General features: G+C 47.5%; 1 protein-coding gene across 5 annotated transcripts in view; it reads left to right on the top strand.

Moving 5' to 3' along the window:
• Nucleotides 1-19,338, top strand: part of CSNK1G1 (casein kinase 1 gamma 1) — a 95,882-nt gene that overhangs the window by 65,410 nt on the left and 11,134 nt on the right. For all 5 annotated transcript variants that reach the window (XM_065076322.1, XM_065076319.1, XM_065076321.1 and 2 more), the window contains 6 exons: nucleotides 6,481-6,632; nucleotides 10,881-11,115; nucleotides 12,296-12,381; nucleotides 13,932-14,016; nucleotides 14,942-15,090; nucleotides 16,526-16,630. In XM_065076322.1, coding sequence (XP_064932394.1) covers nucleotides 6,481-6,632; nucleotides 10,881-11,115; nucleotides 12,296-12,381; nucleotides 13,932-14,016; nucleotides 14,942-15,090; nucleotides 16,526-16,630 — 812 coding nt within the window. The remainder of the gene's footprint in view (nucleotides 1-6,480; nucleotides 6,633-10,880; nucleotides 11,116-12,295; nucleotides 12,382-13,931; nucleotides 14,017-14,941; nucleotides 15,091-16,525; nucleotides 16,631-19,338) is intronic.

Here is a 19,338-nt window from a genome sequence, read left to right as displayed (position 1 = left end):
CTGTCTCGGATGGGATTTTATTCCGATTTGAAAACTAAGAGAGGGGTAGATCCTCATTAGTGTAATCAGCTTAAATGGGTTGACTGCTCTAAAGCAATTTGTTTAATTTGTTTGGAACACGTTTAATTTTAGCTGGAGATGTTCAGCTCTTGCCCAGTTGCTATTTCTGCTGTTTATCGTGCAATTCCGCATTCCGTGATTTGCCGAAAGAAACTTTCTGAATGAGAATATTGTGACAATCTGCGTCCCATTCATCAGCGCCGCTTTAGAATCCCGCTGAGCTTGCTGCGCGCTGGCGCTGCCGTCGTGTCTCCGCGCCTGTTTCTATGATGAACAGTCCTTGCCGTGCACATAGAGTGTGTTTTTGTGCTGAGCACGTTCATTTGATGTTGGGTTGCTCCCCCATCGCTCTGTCTTTGGGTGTTTAATTTGGGGTTCCTCAGGATCATCTCTTTGAAGCCTACACAAAGAGAGGTTATGAAATTCTATGGTAAGTCTTGAAATTGAAGCCGACGGCTCCTTGTTGTTCAACCACGCTGCATCTAAGGGCAGTGAAAACAATTTCCCATAGCATCGTTTGGTTCTCACAAATTGGGGTTGTCTCCTGGCAACTGGATGGATGGGGACTCGGCTTTTGTGACTGCACTGATGGAGATGCCGTGTTTTGTTTCCTGCACTCGCTGCCGCGTCTCTTCTCGGGTGTATTTTGGGCTGTGACACGAGGTTTATCCACCTGATGTACCCAGTGTGTCGGTACGTACTCACTGTCCCTTCCACGCGGGGTGGTTGCTACCAAATCCGCGTTCCCATGGGCACAACCTTTTTGTGGCGTCTCTGCCCGTCACCATTTCATAACCCGTCCTGAAATGGCCTTGGAGCGTCTGCAGGACTCGTACATCGGGACTAACGTGGCGCGTCGGGGTCTGCTGGGTGTCTGACAAGTTTTTAGGATCTGTAAAGCACGTGGTGACAAGACAATATGACTCGAATCATGCTTGATGTTGAGATAGAAATACGCCTCAAAGTGTATTTCGCTGGTGTTAATCCGGTTCAAATGAAGCTCTTTCTGCTGTTAGTTACTCTTGCGCTCAAGCTCAAACACCGAGCTTATTTTGGGGTTGATCCGACTGATTGCTCTGGTGAAAGCAAGGCCTGAGTTTTCAGCTTTGATGTCTGCGTTTGCCTCTCGTTCCAGCCACGGAATCACAGGATGTGAGGGATTGGAAGGGCCCTTGGAATATCATCCAGTCCAATCCCCCTGCCAGGCCTTGGATGTACAGCCGAGACAAATCACTGAAGTTGTTGGGCATATTCCGATTATTTCTGCTTGCAGCAGCCTTCGCGGTAATAGAAGGAGAACCTGCACTTGTTATGGCTGGATTTTTTCCGCTTAATGTGTTTCTTTTGTGCTGTGGAGCAATTCCTTGTTTAGATGTTATTTTGTACATTAATTGCGTCATGGTTTGTATTTCAAGTGTTGAGTTGACCCGTTGAATACTCAAGACTTTTGCTCTGCTTTTCGTCCTGGAGTCCAGATGTGCTCATCCAGGACAGGTCATTTCACTGTGTCGCGGTTTGCTTTGGCCGTTTCAGTCCCCTGCCCATGCAATTGCTCGCCATGAAAAACCTCAGGTTCCTCTACCCGGGCCAAAGAACATTTTTCCTCCCTCAATCTCTCTTTTTGGCAATGTCCTTCATGAGTATTTACAGCTCTGATGGTGAGATTGGTGAAGTTCTTGCAGTTCACCGTAGCGATTGACTCGGCGGGACCACTTGTTGCTGAAACAGAGGCCAAGCTTGGTCCTGAATTTTGCAGATGGGCTGTGATTAAATACAATTTTATGCAGGTTTTCTTAGGCTGCCCCTTTTTACTGTTCCTAAAAACAAGACCAAAGATGCCCATGTCTCAAATTTGAAATCATCCTGTTTGAAAAATCCTGCAGGCTCAGATACCCTTTAATAGAGTGGAATGAGGGGACAGAGTGACTGTCAGCAAGTTTGCTGGTGACACCAAGCTGGGAGCAGTGGCTGACACTGGAAGCTGTGCTGCCATCAGAGACCTGGACAGGATGGAGAGCTGGGCGGGGAAACATTTAATGAAATAGAACAAGGGCAAGTGTAGAGTCTTGAATCTGGGCAGGAACAACCCCAGGTTCAGTGTAAGTTGGGGAATGACCTATTAGAGAGCAGTGTAGGGGAAAGGGACCTGGGGGTCCTGGGGACAGCAGGGTGACCATGAGCCAGCACTGGGCCCTTGTGGCCAGGAAGCCAATGGTACCTGGGGTGGGTTAGAAGGGGGTGGTCAGTAGGTCAGAGAGGTTCTCCTGCCCCTCTGCTCTGCCCTGGGGAGACCACACCTGGAATATTGTGTCCAGCTGTGGCCCCTCAGTTCCAGCAGGACAGGGAACTGCTGGAGAGAGTCCAGCGCAGCCACCAAGATGCTGAAGGGAGTGGAGCATCTCCCGTGTGAGGAAAGGCTGAGGGAGCTGGGGCTCTGGAGCTGGACAAGAGGAGACTGAGGGGGGACTCATTGCTGGGGATCAATATGGAAAGGGGGAGTGTCAGGAGGATGGAGCCAGGCTCTTCTGGTGACAACCAGTGACAGGACAAGGGGCAGTGGGTGCAAACTGGAACACAGGAGGTTCCACTGAAATCTGAGAAGAAACTTGTTTGGGGTGAGGGTGGCAGAGCCTGGCCCAGGCTGCCCAGGGGGTTGTGGAGTCTCCTTCTCTGCAGACATTCCAACCCGCCTGGACACCTTCCTGTGTAACCTCATCTGGGTGTTCCTGCTCCATGGGGGGATTGCACTGGGTGAGCTTTCCAGGGCCCTTCCAGCCCCTCACATTCTGGGATTCTGTGATTCTCTAATATTGACATCAAACTCAGAACTTCTCTTCCCAGCTTCTTAAAAAGTTGCCAAATATTGACTTATGTTCAAGCGAGCCGAGGGCGCGTTACCCTGTTTTCCGCATAACTTGATTTCAGTGATGGGTGCGGAGCTGAGCAGCCCCAGTGATGTCCTGTTGGGTCTGGGGTGTGCGAGCGATTCCATTTATTTACAGCATTTTTCTCCTCGCGAAGCCAAGAGGTATAAGCTCTAGACTGCACAGCTTGCAGCGTCACTGCTGAAAACCCTCCGAGGAAAACCGAACGCTCAAAAATATGCCAGAAACTAATAACGTCTCCTGTAGGCTGGCATTTAGGATGTTTTTTTTAATGTTCTTCATTCCAACATCACCTTGCAGGAGCCCCCACCTACAGAAGAGCCTCCCTGTGCTTGGAAGCTGGTTCTTACGTCTAGTAGGAATTCTATTTTAATTGCGATGCTGTAAATTACTCCTTTCCCCTTGCGCTGGGAGTGGGATTCTTCACCTTCTTTAAGAGCCTTTCTGCAATTTTATCCTCCCGTGTTCTTTAATTAGCACACTCCTAATCCGGGTGGTTTCCTTCCTCATTTGCACTTTTCAAGGCTGTTGTCCTGCTGTAGAAATTATAGAATCACAGAATCATTTTGGTTGGAAAAGACCTTTAAGATCATTGAATTCAACCGCTAACCCAACACTGCCAAGTCCACCTCGAAACCGTGTCCCTAGGAACCTCATCTCTTTTAAACACTGTATATATATATTGAATTTATAATAGTTTTAAACTTGTCATAGAGTATTCTGCTACTGTTTTCAATTATTCTCTACTAATTCTTCTCTAAAATACGATGATCTTGGTGTTAGAGGTGATGTGGGTTAAGACTTTACTCAGCGCTCAACCACAAGTTAATTCAAGACCTGTTGTGGTTGTTCAAGCCTTCAACACTAACCTGGCGGCATTAAATGATGATTCGTGTTGGTTCAGGGATGTCTGAAAATGTTTTAGAGCTGCCTGGTGACATCCCATCATCTTTCTGAATCACTCCTACGTCAAACCATCCTCTTTTCTTTGAAGACTTCAGTGCTGTTGATGCTCCTTAAGGCGCGAAGCTCTGGTGGGAGCAGGAGCTCCCGAGATGAGGTTGGGTCAGTGTTTTACATGGGACACAAAACTCCGGTTAGACTGGGAATTCCTGCAATACTCTGTAATCTCTCCTTGACGCGTCCTGATGACTGATACCTAATACGACTCCCCAGTAACGAGATTAAACCCATCCTCCGGTAATCTTTGTCAAGCTGCGTTTTGCCATTTTTGAGTGACATATGAGAGCGTAAGTTCTGTAATATTTAAGCTTTAGTCATCTCAGCGTTGCATTTATTGTATTGTTGGCAAGTTGATGAGAGCTGTCAGCGGATTAACGAGGCTTTCCTAATCCCGTTAGGAGGACAGAAGGTCGTTGCGTTGCTGACACTCTCCAGCCTTAGTGTTGCTCTATTTTACCACCGTGACCAGGCAGGTACCAAACCTGCACTTACACAAGCAATTTAATCACTGAATTAATCATTTGGGTTGGAAGAGACCCTTAACATCATCGAGTCCAACCATAATCCTGGCGTCTGATGATTAGTGAGGGATTTTTGTTACCTTTAATATTGACGTCTTATGTAAATATAGGTGTGCATACGCATTGACTTTAAACATGTTGTAAAATTTGTAGTCACTGTCCTTTAAGGTCCCGTGCTATGTAATTTATGGACCTCTGTGTATATATAATACAGAACGTTTACACCGAATGGCAGGACATCTTATCTTCCTCTATTCAAGCCAAGATGTTGTTTTGACATAGGACAAAAACCCGGATTTCAAAACAAGCCCCCTTCCATTGTGTTGTGGAAGTGCTTATGAGCTGTAAACTGGAGATATATTTATTTGAAGGAGGTGTTACACAGGTTGGTACCAATGCCGGGACACTGAGCGCCTGCGGTAGATGCCGATTTGAAAAACTTGCAGTTAGTCCTGCGCTTAATTCCTCCTCTTGTGGGCTGGTCTGATTTTTGACTCAAAGGTGGTTCAAGGAGTGATGTGGGACCTTTGCCCTCTCTTAAAGGAAAACTTTCTTTTTTCCCTTTGCTCGTGGGTATAATCACAGAATGGACTGGGTTGGAAAAGCCCTCAGAGCTCATCCAGTCCAACCCTTGGTCCAACCCCAGTCCGTTCACTAGATCATGGCACTAAGTGCCATGTCCAATCTCATTTTAAAACCCTCCAGGGCCGGTGTGTCCAGCACCTCCCTGGGCAGCCATTCCAATGCCTGACCACTCTCTCTGCAAAGAATTGCTTTCTCATCTCCAGCCTCAGTTTCCCCTGGCAGAGTTGAAGCCCATGGCCCCTTGTCCTATTGCTGATGCCTGGGAGAAGAGACCAATCCCCACCTGGCTAGAACTGCCCTTCAGGTAGTTCTAGAGAGTGCTGAGCTCAGCTCTAAGCCTCCTCTTCTCCAGACTAAACAAGCCCAGCTCCCTCAGCCTCTCCCCATAGGGCTTGTGTTCCAGTCCCTTCCCCAGTCTTGTTGCTCTTCTCTGGACCCGCTCCAGCACTTCAATCTCTTTCCTGAGCTGAGGGGCCCAGAACTGAACACAATACTCCAGGTGTGGCCTCCCCAATGCAGAGCACAGGGGAAGGATCACTGCCCTTGTCCTGCTGACCACGCTGGTTTGGATACAGGACAGGATACCGTTGGCCTTCTTGGCCACCTGGGCACACTGTTGACTCATGTTGAGCTTCCTGTCCATTAGTCCCCCAGGTCCCTTTCTGCCTGACTGCTCTCCAGCCACTCTGCGCCCAGCCTGGAGCGCTGCAGGGGTTGTTGTGGCCAAAGTGCAGCACCCGGCACTTGGCCTTGTTGAACTTCATCCCATTGGAATCAGCCCATTTTTCCAGTCTATCCAGATCCCTCTGCAGAGCCCTCCTGCCTTCCAGCAGCTCCACACTCCCTCCCAACTTGGTGTCATCAGCAAATCTGCTGATGATGGTCTCAATCCCCTCATCTGAATCGTCAATAAAGATGTTAAACAGGACTGGACCAACCCTGACCCCTGGGGACACCACTAGTGCCTGGCCGCCAGCTGGATGCAGCCCCATTCACCAGCACTCTCTGGGCCCGGCCCTCCAGCCAGTTCTTAACCCAGCAGAGAGTGCACTTGTCCAAGCCATGAGTAAAATTGATGTAAAAAGCGATGGGTATGTATTATCTTGGTTGAAAACATGGCTCTTTTTTGCACATTTCTCATTTTCTTCCCGACCATGCCAGCCCATGGGTGGGGTTGTGCTCTGCCCGGTGTTTAGTGTGACGTAGGGAATTCCGTGTCTTCTTCCACGAGATCCAGGTGTTTCCACTGCCAGAGCTCAACGTTATTGCTTTGAAATCCATTTCTCTACTGAAGGGTGAGCAAAGCTTGAGCTGAGTTGGCCTTGGGTTCATCGCTGAAAATTATTTGCTGGGCAAGATCAAACAGAAAAGACACTCAAGGGGTAAAAAATAAAGGCTTTGCCCAGCGCAAGCTTGATACACACAACGGGTATAGACTGATTTCAATTCTTTCCCTGTTTTCACAGCGGAAGGGCTTCCCCAGGTATATTACTTCGGACCATGTGGAAAGTACAACGCCATGGTACTAGAGCTGCTTGGGCCGAGCCTGGAGGATCTGTTCGACCTGTGCGACAGGACGTTCACTCTGAAGACGGTGCTGATGATTGCCATCCAGCTGGTGAGTGACAAACTGTGGTTATACCAGGCTTAGATGGAGGATGGGCTTGGTTTAATGTGAGGTTCAGGAGCGGCTCTTGGTTGGAGAAGCTCCTTCCATCGTAGACTCACAGAAGGGTTTGGGTTGGAATGGACCTTCAAGGACCGTCTATCCCAACATGTCCAGGACATCTTCACTAGACCAGGTTGCTCAAAGCCCCGTCCAACCCAACCTTGAACACTCCCAGTCATGGGGCACCCACAACTTCTCTGGGCAGCCTGTTCCTGTGTCTCACCGCCCTCGTCATGTCCTATCTAAACCTGCCCTCTTTCAGTTTATAACCGTTGCCCCTCATCCTGTATCTATAGATTTTAGTAAAAACTCTCTCTCCGTCTTTCTTATAAAAGGACGTTTCTCAGGTTTGAGAAAAACTCTTGAAGGGAAGGTCAGATTATGCTTATGAGAAAACTTGTTCCTTGCGCAGCAGAACCAGCAAAGCCGGATTCCTACGGCCTTGTGTCCCGTGTCCCCTACACACCCCTGCCCCAATACCTGCCCCAGCTCCTCCCTCTCTTCGGACACCCCCACAACACCTCCTTTCTCACCCGGGACACAGGAGCACAGCACCCTCCCACACTCCTACCAGTTTTACTGGTTTGGTGCTATCGGGCTGCTTGCGCAACCTCCCTGAGCATTCCAGCTCTCCACCATGCTCAAATTCGGTCAAAATTGGAAAGGAATAAATCTACAGGCAACATCATGAAGCCTCTAAAGGAACTCAAGCTGAAAGCATTAGCTTGGATTTGTGTTTGCATGAAGAGCGGACAACGTGAAACCCGAATGTCCTGAATGCGGTGGGTGGAGTTCCATGGTAGGGCCAACCAGTTCTCATCGGAGTTTGACTTTCTGACTTCCAGCCCATGGTCTGCAGGTGCCCAAGAGGCACAGCAGAGGTGGGACTGGATATTCACATTAGGTATGTTCACATTAACAGATCTGTGGAAAGAAGCATTGAAGGAAAGAGAAGATGGTGGGGGAGCGGGGAACACAATGTTTTCTAAATAAACTGACGTTTGCCACGGCAAAATCTCAAATGTAGCATTGAGGTCGCAGATGCCAAAGCTGGAACAGCACCTGCCTGGTAGTGCGTGCATGAAGTTGTGCTGCTACAGCTCAGGGTCCAGTCTTGTTGGCTTTGAGTGTGCCTTCATCAGTGGAAAACCAATTTATAGTGTTGGTTTTGATTGAATCAAGTGGCACCAGATGGCAAAGCCTTGGATACAGCTTGTATGACCTTCGGGTTGTAAAGATGTAAAGATGTAAAGTGAGACTGCTGGGGGCATCAGGACTGTCCCATCGTGTCCCTTTTGCCCAGCCCTGGGCTTGTGATTGAGCTCTGTGCTTGGAGGGTCTTCACCAGCATCATCTTGTGACCTCAAAAGCATCCAGGCAGATGGAGGTAAAGAGAAAAAGAATATGAAAGACCCAACAGCTTCTGCGTTTGTGGTGGCAGTAAAAAGGTAAACGAGTATTTTCAGGTGCTGCTGAGTGTGTCAGGTCATCTGACATCTGTCCAGATTGTTGTCCTGGCCATATCTGCTTTGCCTTCAGGTTTTAAGGAACAAAAAAAACCCCATTTTTTTCTCAGGTTATGTAATTCCTGTTGCCCATTTCAACAACGGAGCTTCTCCGGTAGCAGCAACAAATGAGCCATTTGAGCTCCGTTTGAAAGCTCGTTACGTACAGAGAGGCGAGGAGGCGCTTTGTTCCAGCTTTAGGGGTCGCGTCTTCGTTTGAATCGTCCCCATCCCGGCACCTTTTTGTCTCCCAACCCGCCGCCACGTCCCGGAGGTGACTCGGAGCGTGAAGAGCGGCTGAGGCGCAGAGCGTCTGCTCCGCTCCATCTCCCGCCATCCATCCGCAACAACCCGGGAAACCCATCTCCTCGGTGCCTTGAAATAAATCACCACCAGAGGGGAGGGGAGCGGCAACACGCGCTATTGCTGTCTTTCAGGAGCAAGTCCTATTTGTTAAGACTGATTTCACCTGATTTTTCCTCGTCTCCCGCCCTCCTTGAGCGGCGGGTTTTTTATTCTTTAAGGAGTGCTGCCCCCTCCTGCCTGGAGCTTCTTTCCAAGTGGCTCAGATGCAGCAGGTTTTCCTTGAAAATAAGGTATTAATCAAGCTCTGGGAGGCTCCTTAGGCTTCCTTGTTAGGCTCTAGAGTTAAGATTTGTTCAAAGGTGGAAGTTTCTTTAGGACAACCTATAGTCGCTGTTATTTCTTCTCTTAATTGGGTGAATAGTGTAGAAAGATGTGCCATGGACAGGGACACGCCGCTCTCTGATGAACTGCACGATTACATTCTTGTGTTGGAAACATTTTGGTAAACTAGTAAATGATGCTTTCTCTTTTTCATACACTTGATGGAAAAGGCTGACGTATGTTCTTCAGCTTGTAAAGATACATAAAATGAGTAAAGAATCAGCAATGTAAATAGTCATTAAGAAATACTGAAAACGTTTCAAGAACTGTTTTTTTTGGCAGTGTGGGGGTGTTTGAATAGCATGTGAAGTTGTAGTTTTAAGCGTAGCTTGCAGGACAACTTCTGGCCTGGATGACTTGGTTGCCACCTCTTGAACCCGCTGGCCCGTTGCCCAAGGGGGCTCAAGAGCGGACCGCGCCGTACGTGTCATTTTGTGCTGACCCACCAATTCTGACTCATTGAACTGGCGTCGTAGGTGTAAAATAGCTGCATTACACACTCACTGTGCTGTTGGAATAAACCCGATGCTGTTCGTACGATCAGTCGAATCACTCTCTCTTGGTCACAACCAGCCGTCCTAGGAGAGGTGAGTTCCGCAGGACGTGGTGACACAAAAGATCCCAAATAGGATGAGCATCCTTTTTTTGCCTCTAAGGACTTTTTATTGGTACTATGTGCTCACTGTCTCCTATGTAGACACACAGCTACACAGTCATTTCCAAATTGCTTGATTTACCTATACAAACAGCAATCATTTCTGTTTGCTCTCTTGTATTGAGCTACAGTCACATATACTCTGAATCCAGATGTTACATCAAAATAATAACAGAGGGTTGGAAGGTGATGTAGTCAGATGGATGTGGTTCATCGAATGGGGTTTTATAACAAATTCTCTTGAACTGCCACATCAGTAATAACAACCCCCAGGATTTTTAAAAGGATGAGGTTGGTGCAAAAGTAATTGTGGTTTTGGACTGTGAGTTTTAAATCCTTATAATGGATGGGACAGAGTGATCATGGGTGTGTGGAGCTTCCAACCAGGTGTTGATCCAAGGTCTGGAAAGAGAAGAAGAGATCTGGGTTTGCCAGCCAGGGACATGTCTGCATTCGGAGTGAGAAACAAAAGAGCAGCCAGGGACTATGGACCCCAGGGCGTGTGGATTGGCGCCCGTTAGTGCCAAATTTGGAGTTCGTGGTGGTTTTGTGTCAATAAACGGGTATATGGCCTTGCCAAAGAAGCATCTTACCTAACGAAGCCACCATGCAACAGCCGTGGACCAAGCTGGGCTACACATGTGTTCATTTAAAACCTAAAAAAAGAAATGAAAAGGTAATAAATGAAATGAAATAGTGAATTATTTCCAATGGGGATTGTCTAAGAAGTTAGGAGCCCGAAGGAGAACTGCTTGCTGAGCCGTTCGAACTTCATCCGCAATAGATTTAGTTCCACCTTGAAAATGGGGTTCCTACCCTTTTCCCTTCCCTTCTCAGTTGTACCGGCAAAGCAAAGTTAGGCAGAAGCTGAAAAATATTCCGAACTGATGAGATTAATTATTATTTTTAGTCAGCACTAAGGATCGTAAGGCCCAAAAATCCCCCTCCGTGAAGAATCTGGCGCGTCTAATACAACATATGGGTCGAGGGCGGGAGGTGGGAAGACACCGCGTGGCGAGGGAAGAACTCTTGGTAACCGGTTTATTGTGTTTAAAATCAATGCTGTTCCCCATGGAATCTTTCCAAGAACTGGGAACGGGTCAGAAACAGCCTTTGCAGTTTTCAATCAGGATAAAGTCAGGGAGCGCAGACAAATTCCTCTTCCAGCTCTCATCGTAACGTCTGCCTCGGTTGGCTCCATCCATCGTTGCGTTTCTCGTAGAGTGGCCGAAATCGGGGACGGCACCGAGCAGAGGGCGGGCGATGGGCTAACAAACTGCGTGCCTCGTTAGCCGGGAGGGTGCGTTACCTGCAAATAATCCGCATAATTCTCCCCCGGTCGTTTTGCAGATCTCTCGGATGGAGTACGTGCATTCCAAGAACCTCATCTACCGAGACGTCAAGCCGGAAAACTTCCTTATCGGCCGGCAAGGCAATAAGAAAGAGCACGTCATTCACATCATAGACTTTGGCTTGGCCAAGGAGTACATCGACCCCGAGACCAAAAAACACATTCCTTACCGGGAACACAAGAGCCTAACGGGAACGGCGAGATACATGTCCATCAACACCCACCTCGGCAAAGGTCGGTGTGGCCCCACAGCCGCTTGGCTCGCGGCTCTTTGATTCCCTTCCAGATATCATGAGCTGCTCAGTGTCGTGATGCTACACGACTACAGGCTATTTTTAAAATCTCTATAGGCTTTAAACAAATTTTGTACAGGCTTTTTAAACTTTTCCACCCCCCGTTTTGAGGAACTGAGACAGCTGAAGTGTTGGAAGCCTCGTAATTATAGTTTTTATTAGGAACTAAATAACCGGTAGCAAGCCCGCACTGATAGAATGCGAGTAGGCGGGTAGTAATCGCCGTACTTAATGGTGACCAAATTGATTTTTATAGCTCAGCTCTGGACCGGTACCTTCCAGTTGCAGTTGTTAGAGCTGGATGTTCCCTGACCTAATGATTGGTTGGAGAAAATTAGTGATTTAATTACTTTTAAACCTGGCTTTCATCTCCTCGCTGCCTTCTTTCATACCGAGAGATGGCATTTATGTGGCTGAAAGGCAAAAAAACCTTATTCAATGTTTATTTATGTTAACTTATAAGAGCGGTAAGACAACGGAATATTCTGCCGGGGGTGTCGTGGGGCTGATGTTTTGCAGCCCAGGTGGAGTCAGTCACTTCACGTTTCAGGATCAAAGGGAAGGAGCCTGGTTGCAATTTGTATGTGAGATGAACACACTCAACCATCTTCCCGAGAAGTTCACCTGCATCGTTGCACTTAATTACCCAGGACATCCTCTTTTTTGCCCTGTTTTAGAGCTATACCAGAGTAACCTGCAGCCTCTGGTATCCTCCCTTGGGTTTTTGATGCATTTTGGTGGGTTATTTTAAGGATGCTTTTTCCTTTGGCTCAAGGCCGTTTTCCCCTCCCAGTTATAACATCTGCATGGCAAAAGCAGCAAGGAGAAGCCTGAAGGATCTATTTTTGCTTGGCTCTGATGTGATGAGCTGCAGAAGCGATTGGGAAGGGGTTGGCACCATGCAACATGTTCATTCCTGCCTGTTCCGCTGTAATTCAGAGCAATCTCCTGCCTTCTAGCAGATCTTTATGCATTTTACGCGTTTTTCTAATAGCTTTATGCACAGTGTCTGAGCTACAGACAGCAAGTGAACCTCCCCGTGATAACTTATCTCAACAGTACTGTGGCTGCTGATGGAATCCGTTCCTGCAACTGCAGCATCCGTTTGTCTTCTATTTCAGAGCAAAGTCGTCGAGACGACTTGGAAGCCCTTGGCCACATGTTCATGTATTTCCTCCGAGGCAGCCTGCCCTGGCAAGGACTGAAGGTAGGTTTGAACTTCAGCTTTTGCCCTTTGAAACTTTGCTCTCTGCCCAAAAACAATGAGGGAAACATTCGCAAAACCCAGCCAGAAACAGAAACACCATCCTCTCCTTTGTGTCCTTGAAGTCGAATGATAAGGCGTTAGCTTAACCCACAGGAAAGATTTTATGATACATATATTTTAAGAAGTACATCACCTGGCACTTCAATTACAATTAGCTTTGCTGAATTGGTCCAAGTCAGGGGAGAAGACCCAGCAGAGGCTCCGCTTAGTGCTGTGAGAGAAAATAAACCAGCTCTTGGGCTCGCAGGCTCGCAGCAGAGCTGTGGTCAGAGGCGGCGTCTTGTGTGCTAGACCTTGTTAAGCTGCTTTGTCACCATTTATACAGACTTAGTCTCAGCTTAGCCTTATCAGACGTGCGCCAGGAACATTGGCAACCAGTCATAAAATCAAAGAAGGGGTTTTTTGAGCATTAAAGTGATTGAATCTCTCCTACTTTCAGTTCACACCTTTGCAAGTGTGTCTTATTTGGTTACATATTTTATTTCTAGCTTAGTTGAACTTGTCTGCTTTAAATTTATCCTGTAAGTTGTTCTAAATTAGTTCCAGGTTTAGACAAGGTTCTACAAAATTTCCTCAGTTCATTGCTGAACTTGAGAAGAATTAGTTCACTGCTCTTGAACTCCTGCATTTTTTTTAGCTCCAAAACCAAATATAGACTCTTTAGATTGATCTAGAATATGGCATCTTCAGACTTCTGTGTTCAGCTTACACTTTTGGCCTATATTGTCAGTGCTAAAGTCTGGAGAGAACGTCTTATGATGCTAATGATGCTGCTGACAGGTCTAACGGGCGGATTTGAAACAAAGGCGATAAAACCCGTTCTCAGGGTGCCAAGTGGAGCAGAGTTCTCTGCTTCAAGAGGGATCGAGATGGGAAATCTAACTGATAATTGTTTCATTTTTCATGGTGACCAGCTGTTTAATCAGTGGTCATCACTTTGGGGGTGAGAGAAGAGGTAGTGTAGCAGTACCGTGGGATTTAAGAGAAGTGTGACTGATGTAAACGTGTTGTTTGGGGTTTTATACACGATAAAAACCCAGCGTGCCCAAAGTGCCGTTGTGATCTTTCTCCTTTTACAGTTCGTGGAAGTGATGAGGTTGCCAGTGGCTCTAAGCCTGGGACTGACGTGCGGTCCTAGTATGTGCAGTTTATTTTCTCGTCCTGTGAAATCTTCCCTATAGAGTCCTCAGGACTCGACTGGTAGGAAATTGGCCTCATAAGACACTAACGAGTGTCCTTCTTTTCAATCCTGAAGATGTGTTGAACGTGTCCTTGGATATTTGGTGCCAACAGCACGTAAAACGCATAGCAAGAATTACAACAGATAGTATTCCTGCTAGTGTAGTCTAGGCTGCAGTTTATTACAAGTAACATCTCCTGATACCACCCAGAATCAGCCTTAAATTCTTTGTTTTTCTTCCCACACAGCATGTCGTTTATCACATGGTTGAACTCTTTCTCCACAACTGTTTTGTCTTTGTGCGCTGCAGGCTGACACCTTAAAAGAGAGGTATCAGAAGATTGGGGACACAAAGAGAAACACTCCGGTTGAGGTTCTCTGTGAGAACTTTCCAGGTAAAGCCCTGATGGCACCGTTTGCCCGCAGTTGGAGGTGGACACACCGTGTTAAATATGACGGTTCTGAGCTCCTCTGTGTATCCGTGACGTTGTTCCTCAAGCTGGCAGACAACAGGAGCTGCCGCTCTAAATTACCAAGGCCTGAGGGCTCGTGGCTGTGGCTTCCAATTAGAATAACTCTTCCCATCAAGGAGGCTGGACATGGCACAAGTGTTCCTGCTTTGCTTCCTTCCAAAAGAGGGTGTCATTATCTTCCCCCTCCCAAGTGACGGTGTTGGGTCTACTGAGTTAACTCTTGTCCAGATTGAAGGTTTTACAGCTTAGAAGATGGGGTGATGTGTCTGGCCTTGAATTCCACCTTCTGAAAGCAGTTTTAAGGAGAGTGTTACTAAAGATGTGCTTCTGGCCAAGGCCAGCACCTTTTCTCCAGCTAGACAAAAGTCCACCTTGGAGCTGGGAGAGCACAGTACAAAGTTAAAGCCCTCGCTGGGTACCAGTGGCCTTCACAGAGTGGGGTTTGTGGTGTTTTTTGAAATGCTGACAGCAGGGAGAGCAGCCAGGTCCCCACAACCAGCCCCGTTCCTGTAGGAGTCGTCGTGCCGTGTGGCGCGTTCCCATACAGGAGTTAATCCATTCATAGAATCATTGAGCTTGGAAATTACCATTAAGATCGTTGAGCCCAAACATTAACCTAACGCTACCAAGTCCACCACTAAACCACGTCCCTAAATGTCATGTTGCTGAAATAAAATAACTTGAGTAGAAAAATGATGATCATAGGCTTGACTTTCTAAAAAATCTCAGAGGTGCTCTGGTGAGTTTGAGGAGCGTGTTTCCAGTGTGTGCGTGTCGCTCCGGGTGGTTTGTGAGTGCTGCAGCTCGGCTGCGAGCGGAACTGACGCTGCTGCTCTTTTCCCAACAGAGGAGATGGCCACGTACCTGCGGTACGTGCGGCGATTAGACTTCTTTGAGAGACCAGACTACGATTATTTACGAACCATCTTCACAGAGCTGTTCGAAAAGAAAGGCTACACCTTCGACTACGCCTACGACTGGGTCGGCAGGCCGATTGTAAGTTGTCCCCACAAAATGCAGCACCTTGCCTTCCCGCTGCTGCTTCCTCACCACCTGAAAATGTCTAATAATTCCAATTAAATGCCAGTGAGATTAGGATCAAATTTTTCACTTGTGTTCTCCACCTAACATACTGAAATATCCCGACATTGCGTTCAGGGTTTATTTGCAGTTTCCCTCAGGGACAGAAGGTCCCTTCCCACCAATTTGGCCTTGTCCTGGTGGGGCGTTCAAACCTGATTTTCCCACCTGTGGCAGTGAACTTGACTAGACTTAATTTCCTCTAGTCTAGCGCAGGATTTGAGACCACTATCTAAAGACATCCATCCTAAAGCAGGAGAACAGTGCTAGCTCAGCACTGAATGGTGAAAGACCTCTGTAACGGTCAAGTTCTCACTGAGACATATGGGAGATCTAGACAGGACTCTGATGGATGTTCAGTGAACAAACAACCAGTTCTAAGCTCAGATCCTGAGCCTTACCCTACTCCAGAGGCTGGACCAGCTCTTCATAGCACACAGCAAGGAAACGTGGTAGTAACCAAGCTCTATTGAGTAGTTCGTGACACCAGGTGGACGATAACTGTGATCTCGTTGCATCACTTCAATTATCAAAAGCCATTTGTAGTCGAGAAGACCTTGGCCAACAGACACGTCATGGGGAAATGTGGTGGAAGAGTCTAAAGCTCTTCCGCTGGCTGCCTTGTCGCTTGCATTTGGTGTCGTTCTGCCCATCGCCTCATTGCCAACGGCCGCTCACCACACACCAGCATCTGTAAATTAACCGTCTCTGGTGCTGGATCAGATGCCTTCAGTGCTACGTTGGTGGTGATTTACCATCCCAACTATATTTAGCGTCACCAATGTTTACTGCGCCCAGAACAGTTCATAAGAAATCATTCTCTTTGTGAATCGTGATTTTTCTCCTCGTTTTTCTTTAATTACGAAGGCAATTGATAAAAAGCCCCTCGTAAGACAAGCGTGCAATTGCTGACAACTGCAACGGTTGCTATGGAGATTGTGGTGGTGTGAGCTGGGATTATGACTTGGGGGAGAGTAGAGCAGATGAAGCTTTAATTTTAACACCTCCTGTTCCTATGTTTTTAAAAGCGGTGAGACAATGAGATGAGGAAAACAAGTCTGTATATTTTCACTTGTAATAATCCCATGTGAGACACATTAGGTGTGATCTGACACCATTACAGATACCCAACTATAACTTTTAAATTTATTTTTATGCAAGGCCTTTGGTGCTGATGTCCGGCATCAAATCACAGGGATTTTATAGCCTTGGCTCTAATTTTCCCTGGTTATTTTCAGTACTTTTTCCTTCTTCTCCCTGGTGGGATCCAGCCCTGACAAGTCCGGTTTGCACACGCGCGTGTCCGGAGAGCGAGAGGCACCTTCGTGCTAACGAGCGCCTTGTTTTCCAGCCGACTCCGGTGGGATCCGTTCACGTGGACTCTGGGACGTCCGCGATAACAAGGGACAGCCACCTCCATCGGGACCGGCCATCGCAGCAGGCGCTTCGCAATCAGGTGCGTTGCTCGCGGCTGCTCCGGCAGCGCCGTGTTGGTCACCTTTCCGAATGCCTCTCGGGCTGGAGAAGCTCAAAGCCGTTAGAGGTGGCCGGGGCTGATTCTCGCCTCGGTCATGGCGAGCACGCTTCCTGCTTAATTTAGAGACTCTGATTTGAGTGGAATTTTGCCGAAGCAACAGGTTGAGATACTGTATCAGCCAGCAGGGTTCTTCAGCGGAACACAATGTGGAAATGCGGCGATTTTCTGTAGTTTGTGGTTAAGCTCTTTCAGTCAATTTGGTCAGAGTACCCGGCCAACCAGGTTCTCTTGGGTGCTTTTGGTCGTAGCTCGTGGATCATGGAGCGGACGAGCTGTGGCAATAGCAATCTTCCTGTGGACCGTGTGGCTGCAATAAGGATGTGCGTGTCCCATGTACGCGCAATGTGTGACAAAGATGTGCGTGTCCCGTGTATGCACAGTATGTGATAAAGATGTGCGTGTCCCATGTATGCACAATATGTGATAAAGATGTGCGTGTCCCATGTATGCACAATATGTGATAAAGATATGCGTGTCCCGTGTAGGCACAATGTATGATAAAGATGTGCGTGTCCCATGTATGTGCAATAAGTGATAAAGATGTGTGTGTCCTGGGTACACGCAATATGTGATAAAGATGTGTGTGTCCCATGTATGCACAATGTGTGATAAAGATGCGCGTGTCCCGGTTATGCGCAATGTGTGATAAAGATGTGCGTGTCCTGTGTACGCTCAATATGTGATAAGGATGTGTGTATCCTGTGTACGTGCAATAAGCGATAAAGATGTGCGTGTCCCGGGTACACGCAATATGTGATAAGGATGTGCGTGTCCCATGTGCATGCAATATCCTTCTCGGGGTGTCGTGTTCACAGCGTGGGTGTTGCAGAACATAAAGACCATCAGGGCAGGATCCCTCTGGGAGGCTGGGTGTCATCGAGTCATTTTGGTTGGGAAAGACCTTTAAGGTCATCAGGTCCAACCATTAACCCAACACGGTTACGTCCACCATAGAATTATAGAATGCCCTGAGTTGGAAGGGACCCACAAGGATCATGGAGTCCAACTCCTGTCCCTGCACAGGACACCCCACAGGTCACCCGTGTGTCTGAGGACGTTGTCCAGTCTCTTCTTGAACACTGTCAGGTTGGGGCCGTGACACCTCCCTGGGGAGCCTGTTCAGTGTCCAGCACCTCTGGGTGAAGAACCTTTTCCTCGTGTCCCACTGACCCTCCCCGGCACATCTTCTGCCATTCCCTGGGCTCTGTCACTGTCACAGAGCAGAGCTCAGCCTGCCCTTGTGAGGAAGCTGTAGACCGCGATGAGTTCTACATGAGGTCACTGTGTCCCTAAGAACTTCATCATGGTCCGAAGGAACTACCAGCTTTTGAATTTCCCCGTTTTTTTCCTTTCTGGTTGAAATGCTTTCTCGGTGTTGAGAGTTTGGTTTTTCTGCATTAACAGAACTGGCGAGAAGTTGAGTAGATGTCCAACCGCCGGCTCCTAGCTAGAGCTGTTGGTGCCCGTACCTGCCCGTGAGTGGTTCTGGGCTCGCTCCGCTCCTCTAACCGCTGTGTGCTGCTCTGGCGCCTTCTGCTCCCATTCAGGTCCCGTAAGCCGGGCTTTGTGGGTGCAGAACCGAGCATGAGATGTCGTAACCCGCCTGGGCTCGGCTTTCCTCACTCCACACAGCCAAGCTCAGGCTGGTAGAGCCGCTAACGTAGACTAGAACACACCTAAAGCCATCAGGATGAATCTCCCTCATTAGGAGCATCGCTTGTAGGACGCAGGATTGTTTGCAGCGCGTGTGCAGCACTATTTATGCATGTTGATGGGCGTGGAGTGGTTTGTGAGCACTAGTAAAATAAACCGCTTTAATATATCACCTGATTAATGCATTAACAAGCCCATTTTTGGGCGGCAGTCTTTAGTTGTCCGCTTTGACGACAGACCTTTGTGCTCTGTGCGTACGAGGCGTCGTTCCCTTCAACAATGACACCGGGCTTCATTTTCAAGCAGGTTCATTCCCAAATTAGAGTACATAGTCCCAGGAAATCTTAATTATCAAAGCCGGGTGAGCACTGTCCCTGGCTGCCAGGCCTGGCTCGCGGTTCGTTAGCTGGGGGAAGGTGATGAGCGTTAACGAGCGTTCACGGGAACGTGATTCTCTGACATTTCACAGTGTCACTGGGGTTGCGTTTCAAGCCCCCGTTCCAAGCCCAGCTGATCCGTATCGGCTGGAGAGCCGACAGGGCAAACCCTGAGCCTCCCGGGACCTTGCGTCTATTGGGAGCCGCTTGTGGGCTTTTTTTTCTCCCCCCTTTTTTTTTTCTCTTTTTTTTTTTTTTTTATTTTTTTCCTTTTTTTTTCTTTTTTTCTTTTTTTTTCCTTTTTCCTTTTTCCTTTTTTTTTTTCTTTTCTCTTTTTCCTCTTTTCTTTTTTCTTTCATATTTTTTCCTCACTCATTTTTTCTTTTTTCTTTTCTCCTTTTATTTTCTTCCTTTCTTTTTCCTTTTTCCTTTTCCTTTTTCCTTTTCTTTTTTCCTTTTCCTTTTTCTTTTTCCTTTTCTTTTTCCTTTTTCTTTTCCTTTTTCCTTTTCTTTTTCCTTTTTCTTTTCCTTTTTCCTCTTCCTTTTTCCTTTTCCTTTTATTTTTCCTTTATTCTTTTCCTTTTCCTTTTTCCTTTT

The sequence above is a fragment of the Columba livia genome, chromosome 11 (assembly GCF_036013475.1).
Source record: "Columba livia isolate bColLiv1 breed racing homer chromosome 11, bColLiv1.pat.W.v2, whole genome shotgun sequence".
Classification (NCBI taxonomy): domain Eukaryota; kingdom Metazoa; phylum Chordata; class Aves; order Columbiformes; family Columbidae; genus Columba; species Columba livia.
Note: the sequence above shows the minus strand (reverse complement) of the source record. Positions and strands in the feature narration are given on the sequence as shown.